Consider the following 9,852-nt stretch of genomic DNA (forward strand, 5'->3'; position numbering starts at 1 on the left):
CCGCCTGGCAAGCCGGTGCTTCGCGGCTGCGGCGCCCCGCCGCCCTCCCGCCCCTCCGCGGGGACCGATCCAGCCCTTCCCGCCGCGCCGGGCCGAGCCGAGCCGAGCCGAGCCGAGCCGCTCGCCGTACCTGTGTTTGCGTGAGTCCCAGGGAGGCTGCCAGCTCGGCCCGCTCGGGCAGGGCGAGGTACTGGGTCTTCTGAAACCTCCTCTGCAACGCTGCCAGCTGAAAGCTGGAATAAATAGTCCGGGGTTTGCGCACTTTCTTTGGTTTTCCGTTCACCATCCGCACCTCGGGTTCCGCCACCTCCTTCTCTGCACGGGCGCAAGAGCGGGAGAGAGACGCAGTCGTTAAGTTCGGGACAGCCTCCGCTCCGCTCCGCGCAGCCTGCGCCGCCGGGGCGGCATCCCGCCCGCGGGACGGGCCGGGCAGCGGCGCCGGCCCGACGGGCCCCTGCGGCTCCCCCCGGGGCTCCCGCAGCCGGGCGGCGGCTCCGCGCAGCCTCCGCCGGCTCCCCGCGGCGAGACGGGGGGGGAACCCGCTCCCTCCACACCGGCCTCGGCCACCCCCGGCCCTCCTCCTCCGCCTCCCACGCCCGCCCCGGGCATCCTGCCGGGCGCGCAGCGCTGCGCGGGCGGGAGCGCAGGGCATGCGCGGCTGCCGCGGGCGTTCGGAGGATGGCTGGGGCCCTGCTGGGAAGAGCTCTGTCCGGAGCGGAGTCGGACCCAAGGCATCGGCTACTTCCTCCGCACACCCGCGCCAGCCCCCTGCCGCCGCCGGCGTGTCCCCAAGCGCCGCCGCGACCGCACTCGTCCCAGCCAAGCCCCAGCCGCTTGACTTTACCACGGGGTTGTTTATTTTTTTTTCCTCCCTGACCTCCTTTTCTTTTTTCTTTTCTTTTCTTTCTTTATATTTTCTTTTTCTCTTTTTTATTTTTTTTTTTCCCTACAGCAAGTTACAAAGAAGTAAAGCACTAAAACTGCGATGCTTTCTGGTGAAAAACCCTCCTGGCTTCGCAGCCCCGCCACTGCTGGTCTCCCCCTCCCAGTCTCCTCCCCCGCCTCTCCAGCACAGGGGGAAGGAAACTTTCTTCAACACCGCGAACCTGAGTTTGAGACACGCAACAAGGCTCGGCTATTTTCTCCCTCTTCCTGCGGGGGGAAGGAGGAGGGAGGCAGCCGTGGGGGCCCGGGGCCAGCTGACAGAAGCGCTAAAGCACTAGTCCTAAAATTTGTAGTTTAGATCATGCGGGCTGGTCGAAAGAAGTAGACCAGTAAACCAGTTCTCCACTTTTTTTCCTCTCCCAATTTTCTTCCCCCCCCCCCCCATTTATTTATTTATTTTTAATTTCCATTCTGGCTCAGGGAAAGCCGCATCCCCGTGCTCCGTGGGTCAGGGATCTACCGGGGCGCGCTCCCCCACCCTCCCCAAAGCCGCGGGAGCTTCCCGCACGCCCCGGCCCCCCGGCCCTCACCTGGCTGGCTGGCAGAGCTCTGGACGCGGTTGTAAGCCCCGCTGTACTGGTGGTAGGGGCTGGCGTAGCTGTAGTCGGCATAGGCTTTGGCAGGATAGTTCCCGGCAGATCCGTTCATGCCGTGGTACTGGTACTGGTAGGGGTTGAGCGCTTTGCTGTAGGAAGCCGAGGTAGGCGAGCAGTAGCCGTGCGGGGCTCCCCCCGCCGGGCTGTAGTAGTCGGAATCCGTAGCGGAGGACTCGGGTAAAGTGGGAGATTCCTGGGACGGGTGGTGCATGGCTGCAGCCGTCTGGAAAGGAGCTTGGAAGTCGCCGGATCTGATGTTGGGGACCCTTCTGTCAAATACTCCTGTCATAGCTCGGAGCCGGCGGCGGGCTGGGGCTGGCGGCGGGGCTGCTCGGGTCTAAGCAGACATGTCTGGGGGAGGAGGCTGCGGCGCGGTGTCTGTCTCCGGCAGACTGCTGGCTGGGGCGCAGCATAGGCTTGGTTAAATCCTTAATTGCGCTCTTACGCACAGCAGGGTGGATCGGGTTCCATTGGCCAGAGCAATCGGGAGCAGCGACACCCTAACTCGTCCAACTAGTTTAGCACAACAAAGCTTTGGCTTAAAAAAAAAAAAAAAAAAGAAAGAAAGAAAAAAAAAAAAGAAAAAAAAAAAGGAGAAAAAAAGTCCCATTCAACCTCTTTTTAAAGTGAATACCAACAGCAATCTCCGAGTCGGAGCGCCGCGATTGGGAGGTTTCCGGCTCCCCCCATCCCTGTAGCCGGCGAGGGGGCTCGGCCAGCTCGTGTGCCCTGCAGCCCGGTGCCCCCGCACCTCCACCCGCAGCGCCCTGGGGGAGGGCTGCAGCCACGCCGCTCGGATTTGCCGTCCGGTCCCCCTTGGCTACGTTGATGGCTTGGGAACACCGCACCGGGCGCTCCTGGTTCCCAGCTCGATTTCTGATCTGGTGACAATAACCATTAGCGTCTGACCGTGCTGTTTCCCTCCTTTCCCGGGGAAACGTCCGGGACCTCCGCGCTAAATACAGCAAACCCTATTACCCCCAAGTACCTCGAATTTTAGTTACATCATTTCCTGCATTTCCAAGACCCTAGCGCGGCCCGGAGCCAGCGGGAGACTCCCGGCATAATGCCCTGTCGTGGGGGTGTGAGGGAGCTGCTAGTGGCACCCTACGGCCTAGGAGCACTCACCCCGCGGATTTCCCGAAAAGCAGCCTGCCCGTGGCACGATGCCCGTGGCTGGAGAGTCCCCGACCCTCCTGCCAGCTCTGGCGCCCCTCAAAGTTCCACTGTGACCGCTCGGCCCCACGAACGTGCCCTCCTCAAGCCCTCTGGGCGATGCTCACCGTCCGGTCTGCCTCCGGCCCAGGGTCAAAGCCCCTCACGAAGGGAGCTCAAATCACCCTCACGCGTGGGCAGGACCACTGTGAGGCCGTCGTGGGGCTTCTCCACTTGGAGGCTGTCGCAAGAACCCCCTTTCCGGGTGACAGCCCCATAGGAGCGACGGGCGCTGAGTGGGGCTATCCTGCCCACAGCACTCGGGCCAGCAGCACCCTCCTTCACCTGCACCAGTTCTCTCGCACCCATCCACGCACCAGGTCCCGGGCAACGCGCTTCATATCTGGGCCGGGGAGAGCCACGGGCTGGTGATGCCCGTCCCTGCTGATTTTACAGCAATGTTGCAAAAAAATAAAAAGGGGATCAAATTTTACTAGACACTAAGGAAAACAAATAAAAGGCTGTTTTCAGTGACCTGGAGTTGTAGATTTTTCTGAAGTTGTTTACTCTCCAGATTTAGCCTGTTTGCTCACCGAAGATCTCCCAGCCAGCTGAGTAACACTTGTAACACAACCGTGCATGTTGTACTTGAACTTATTGTTTGCTTTGGAAATGTCCACAGCTCATATAAAATCACATTAAACAAATCCCTAAGCATTTCATTACATGATTCACTTACTTAAATCAATTGGAAATATCTCTACCCCCTCTATTTTCCCTTTTTTTTTTTTTTTTTTTTTTTTTTTTGTAAAGAGAAGAATCAGAGAGGGATATATGCTTATGACTGGGGAAGGGGAGACTAAGTTTATTAAGCTCCCAGTTTGCATCCAGTTGGAAGGGACGGTAGGGGTTTTAAGCAGACGAAGAGGGGGAGAGGGGGAGGAAAGCCCATTTGTGTCATAAATTCCAGGGCACTGCACTTCAACACGTTCGGGCAGGAAGGTGCCGTTTTAGGGGAGAGAACGGGAGAGGAGCTGGGCGCCGGTCTCGCACCCAGCCTCGGCAGCTCAGGAGCCGCGGCGGGTTCCCGGCCAAGCCGTCCCGGCAGGCTGCTTGTACAGCTCAACGGGGAAATCTGGATCTCTACAGCAGGGAAAGTTTCCTCCTGTTTTATTCAGTAGCAGGGCAGGGGACAAAAAAAAAAAGCTTCTATATTAAGAGGAAAAATAAAAAGGCAGAAGCCCAACTGATCCAACCGCAAATCCCCCAAGCTGATTTTTTTCTGAAGGCATCCGCCGCCGTTGCAGTCCGTGCGAGGATTACCGGGCTGAGGGCACACAAATCCGCCTGTTTGCGGGTTTCCTGCCCCGCGTCCTTCCCAGCCCGAACCCGATTTTCTTGCCTTTCTGCTGTTTTCCCCCAGCGGTTTTTATTTAACACATCCGGTGGGAGCGAGCGGTTCGGAGGGAGCCGGAGTCTGTTTTCCATTTCACAATATGGTCATTGTTTACCGGCACATGCCCGCCGCGTCGCCTGAGCGGCTGCCCGGGGCCCCCGCGGCCCGCTCGGGCCCGAGCCGCGCTGACCCTCGGGGAGGTGGGCGCTGTGTCCGTGCGCCCCGGCACCGCCGCCGCGGCCGGCGCGGGGGCGCCGCGGCCCGGCCGTGCCCGTGGCAAGAGCGCCCCGGCGCGGCCGCGGGGCCGCGGCGCCGCCGCGCTACCTGCGCGCCTCCGCCCCTCCCGCCCCGCCGCCGCCGCCGCCCCCGCCGGGGCCAGACTGAGCGGCGGCGGCGGGCGCGGAGCCGGGCGGCCCCGCCAGCGCTGTCCCCTCAGGGCACGGGGACCGGGGCGCGGGAGCCGCCGGGCCGGCGGCCGCGGCAGGACAACGCGGCGATTGTTCCCGCCTGCGCCTGGGAGCTGCCGCGGAGGCGGCGCTGGGGCCCCCACCGAGCCCCACGGCGGACCGAGCCCCACGGTGTCCCGGCCGGTGCCCGCCGGCCGCCCCGCCCTGCCCCGGTCCTGCTCGGGAGTATCCCCACCGGCTGAGCTCTCCGCCCGGGCTCACAGAGGGATCTCCGTCCCCTCTCGCTCTGCAGCGCTTTGTTTCCAGCCAACGAGAGAAATATTTCGGATGAGACTCTCAGACTTTTGGATAAAATCTTGCAATTGTTCACAGAAAATCTTTCGCTTTCTGGATAAAATATTCTCTCTTGGGCAGCGAGTTTTTGCTGGGAAACTTTATTTGCATGGAAATTGCTGGCAAAGAATGAAAGGAAATTTTTTCCCTTCCTTAAAAAAAAAAAGCCCCAAACAGCCCTCCGCAGTGGAAACACAGATTAACTCTTGTTTTACAGCATCAGAAAATGGTGATTGCCATTCAACAACTTCAACAACTGAGGACTTTCCTCATCTTAGGCTTAGGACTTGTTTACCTAGGGGAGTGTTTTTGGAATGAAGAGGCAAAGGGACTGAAAGTCCTTGTATTCTCACCTAAGGCAAAAAAAAATTCTGCTGCAAAGTAAAGTCTTGTAATTTTCAGTATGGGCAAAAGCTATTGGGGACCCAGTGGAGAGGGCTTGTGAGCTGCCCCAGAAGAATGTTCACAAGACAGTGAGAAAAGGAGAAATGAACGAAAGGATTTTGGAAAGCATCAATTGCAAGCAAGGAAGGAGAAATAAACCTGACAGGAAACTCAAGGAAGGCATCTAAGACTTTTGCTCACATTTCAGTAGCTTTCTGAAGAGCCTTTAGCTTTGGGTACAGCTGGTTCAAGGAGAGGGAAATGGGCATTTCTTCATGTAGGCACAACATGCTGCGCTTTGAGGAACTGAAGTCACTCCTAAAGGAAAGGATGTTTGTGTTCCTGCGAAGGTCACCATTTGTCTTGATGGAAGGATGCACATGCGAACTTGGGATCAAAGCTTGTGTGGTCCCTCAAATGCTGGTGCAGGCATTGTTTTAGTCCTCCATCCAAAAGGGTCATCCATCCAAAAGGGTCATTTCCCAACCCAGAACAGCCTTTTCTCTCCCAGTTTCTTACGTGTGCCCAAGAATCACTAGGCCTCCAGTTAATGAAGTGAACCTGTCACTTTGGCATTTCCATGGCTGATGGATTCACTGCCAGGCTTGGCCACAGACTAAGCTCAGCTGGCCTCACTTGTCCAGCCTGTAAATTGCACAGTGCATAAAAACCATGACATACAATGTTAGGAATTAGAATTTGCTTTTTAGGGCAACCTGTGACTGTCTTTTTCAGTTGCCAAGGAGCTGACAGGGGAAGAGTACACTTGCACCTATTTCCACCAAATTGCACCAGCGTGAGTGAAGAGGGCAGCTCAGGCTTCTTGTAAAGGTCAGCTGTAGCAGGGTGAGCCAAATGCGGGGGACAAGATGATGTTAAGAGATTCCTGCCTGCATCTCCCCTTCCCTCCTTTCTCAGGGCATACCTTCCAGGGTTGCTGAGGGGTTGCTTAGATGTTTCTTGATGCATGACAACCTTCCCAAGGCAGGGCATTGCCTCTCAGTCCCAGTTAAGTCAAGGCCTGCTCCTCCAGAAAGGGAAATACTCAGTGAACTCGACCATTCCTTTACCTTTTGGAGCTCTGCCCACATAAGCTCACGGGGCAGATGGGGAATTCACATTATTCTTCCATTTATGGACTCCACATGGATGTGACCCATCTCAACAAATACGGAGATGTGCCCTGGGCTGGGCAGGATGTTTCAGGAAAAGTCTGTCCTAGTCTTTTTTTCAGCCCATATGCTTCCATTGCAATGTAACACTGGCCTCTTTCTAAGGTTGTGGAGGCCAGCAGAGAACCATCATCAGAAAACCCAGCTTCTCCCTATGGAATTGTTCTTCTACCTGCCTGCTCTTCAGGTAGCTGGATGTTGTTATTTCAATAACTGTAGGTTCTTCAACTGATGTGAGGCCCAGTGGTTTCCAAGAAAGCCAAGACACAAACCAGATGGAGCCCTCTCCAGATCTGCAGTTTGGGTCAGCAGTGAGAGCTGCAAAAGCATGGATCCCTGAGCAGTTGCCTGAAGCAGATGTTTGAGCATGGATCTGGAGCCACATGGGCCAAGCTGCTGCTGGAACTGCTGCTCTGATGCACGGCATGAGCCAGCACCTCTGTAGAGCTGAATGTAAAATCTCTCTTTGCCAGAAACACTACAGGGAAAATATTTGCTCTAGCTGCTCTTGCTGCCCAGAGGCAGTGCCACAGGGAGGGCACTGCAGACATCTGGCATGGCAGACGGTGACGGCAGTGATATACTGGGAAGGGCACCCAACCAAGAGCAGAGGAGGAAAGGACCTCAGCTGTGGCAGTAGGAGGGGAAGGCATGAACGACTTCAGGAAATTCAGCATCCTGGATGAGTGGGCAGCTGGGCTGGATGACTGTAATGATCTTTTCAGGTCTTAAAATTTATTAGTCTAGCTTTTAGCTCTGGGTAGCCAAAGGCAGTTGCTTCTCGAGGAAGATTCATCTCCAGCACAGGCATTCAGTCTGCTTATTCTCTCTTGCCTGTCACATCTCCTTCAGCTGTAACTCACTTGTCAGCCTCTCAGATAGGAGCAGGGTTGCTGCCTCTCTGCAGGACTTCAGATGTGAGATAAATCCCTTTGCATCCCAATGCCACAGGAATGCTTTCCTAGACCTCTGACATCCCTGTTAAAAGATGACTGCTCAAAGAATTCGAGGCACAGCTCTTCAGGCCCTTTGGTGTGCTTTCAGCGGGGCAGGGCAGGGTTGGGCTGCTGGCTGACGGTTCAGGGAAGCCTGCCTCCGGGCCCTTGTGGATTTTAACCTACAAATCTCAGGAATTAAGCTTGCAATTTTCCTTTTGCTCTTTTTATAATGATCTAATATGTTGTTTTCCTACAGAGGTCAGCCAAACTTTTATAATTTAGACCTTGAAGGATTTGCAGATGATGGCAGCCTTAGGAAAAAAAATCTCAAAAACTTCTGCTTAGCTAATGTCTGTGCAATCAGCTCAAGTCAGGTAGTGTTAGACCATACACAAATCCACGAAGAAATTAACAACAACAATTAAACAGCAAGAGCAGTGAATATGAGAAGGGACACTGAACAAGGGACAAGGACCTTTGCAGGTTAAAGATTAAAATGGCAAATGCACATGTCTTGTCATATGATTCCGTCCCTTGTTCCTTACATGGTCTGCCTGGCCTTACCTATTAAGTTTATCAATACGTACTCACAGTACATACTCTAGCTAGCAGTAGAATATATCTAGAAACTGACTTAATAACATGCACCTGTCATAAAACCCATGTTGTGTTCAGTTCTTCAGTTATAGCTTTGCCTTTTTAATAATACTTCCAAAGCAAGTATATGCTTGGCTTTCCCCATGTAATTCCAGAGCTACATTATTTTATTTCATTTTATCCCATCTCCTGCCTTAGGTTTTACGTTCTTCACTGAAACGTACACTACCATAATTCAAACTTGGTCTCCTAAAAGTTCCCTATGCAGTACAGGGGGACCTTCTTCTCTTTCATCTTTCACAATCCAGTCTGCAGCTGCCAGCAGCCCTGCAGGGAAGTTGGATGTCACTGGCTGCGTTGTCAGTGCTGTCTCTTCAAGGGGCTCTGTAAGGTCACCACCATATTTATAAGCACAGAGGAAAAGACTTTTCTTTTTCTGGTATTCATTTTTTCATCTTTGAATTACATCTTTGTCCTTGAAAGAAGGCCTGCTGCAAGAAACATCAAGATGCTCTGCTGATGAATCTTTAAGATTCATTTTACATTCCTGTGAAGATCTTAATTTATTGGAAAAATGGAGCTTATTTTCTTCTTCAGCTAAGATTTCTTTATCACAATGTTTTCTAGTAAGTGACTGAAAAATAGCTCTTGGGGCTGTATAATTTAGGCTTCTGCAAGCCTGCTAGTTCTTGTGTTTTTAAGACAATGCCTTGGTTTGGGAATGAGAAATAAAGTGGTTTTCTTCAGAGACAGATTTTGAATATGCAGGCACATATTTTGAGGAAAAGTATCCCCATGGTGGATACCTACAGAAGGAAAAGAATTTTCAGTAAAGATATTAAAGTGAAAATACATCTGGATTAGAAATAAGACATGTTTTACCATTTTTCTTTCTTTCTTTCAAAAAGCATAAATTGATTTTTGAAAAGAAGTCCAAAAGGTTATGGTTGCTTCTGCATGGCTCATCATACTGTTTCATGAAGATGCCTCCTTTTCCAAGTGGGTACTTTGTATCAAACAGAAGAAGCAAAAATGATAGAGACATGACCAAACAAGGTTGTGTGGCTTATGCTGTACAGGAAACCAGAGCAAATGATTGCTGTGTTCCCTTCTGGCCTTCAGATCTTTTTGTCAGTTTCATAAAAAGTTCCACTTTTCCCTCCCATGATCCTGCCAAACAACATCGCATCACCCTGATTTCAGAATTATTCTGTGTTAGAAATGGTGTGTGTGTGATGATGCCTGGCTTTGGGACTTGTCATCACATGAAAGAACAGTAGTCAACCCTACAGCTCTTTACAACACAGTGTGCATGGCCACATCTTCCTTTTCCCCTGATCTCCACAGGGAACACACCTGACACAAACCACCACCAAGATCCATGTCCTGCTAAACCAATAGAAAGGGTCTCCATTGGCTTAAGTGGGAGTAGATGGAAGTTTTGTGTGCCCACGTTCCCTCTCCTGGTTCAATATGTGGAGCCACAGAGCTGTAGAGTCTGCCTTATCCTATTCATTGTAGCACTCATGCTTGGCTCTCAGCTGTCCTCTCTCCATCCCATTTTTGTTGGAGGACTCCACTGTGATGGGTTGGACATAAACTCTTTTCTTCCTCTGGCACTTGATATTGAATTTAGGCAGCTGAGAAAACCATGTCATATTTGCTGTTGCTCTCTGTCTCAGTGAACTTGCAGTCTAGAGAAGGTAGGGATAGACTGAGAAAGCCATTGCCCTTAAGCCTGTCCTCAGGCTTTCTGCTGTGTTATACAAAAGATGACAATTATCCTCGCTGGCTTTGGAAAAGAAGCTAGATAAAATGCAGAGATTATGAAGGGAAGCAGTCATATTACAACAATTCTGGGCAATGAAATAATAGTTGTGGGTGGAGTGAAAGGATGGTATGGTGTCATCCAAATGTGCACTGGTGCCA

General features: G+C 52.7%; 1 protein-coding gene across 2 annotated transcripts in view; it reads right to left on the bottom strand.

Moving 5' to 3' along the window:
- DLX5 (distal-less homeobox 5) overlaps positions 1-1,938 on the bottom strand; it is a 48,807-nt gene extending 46,869 nt beyond the window's left edge. For both annotated transcript variants that reach the window (XM_085567136.1, XM_077787902.2), the window contains exons 1-2: positions 1,476-1,938; positions 131-315 (exon numbers count right to left, since the gene is read on the bottom strand). In XM_085567136.1, the coding sequence (XP_085423262.1) occupies positions 131-315; positions 1,476-1,830 (540 nt within the window). In that variant the 5' untranslated portion in view covers positions 1,831-1,938. The remainder of the gene's footprint in view (positions 1-130; positions 316-1,475) is intronic.
- Between the last annotated feature and the right edge of the window lie 7,914 nt (positions 1,939-9,852).

This window comes from Lonchura striata, chromosome 2 (genome assembly GCF_050655825.1).
Source record: "Lonchura striata isolate lonStrDom1 chromosome 2, ASM5065582v1, whole genome shotgun sequence".
In the NCBI taxonomy this organism is placed as follows: Eukaryota; Metazoa; Chordata; class Aves; order Passeriformes; family Estrildidae; genus Lonchura; species Lonchura striata.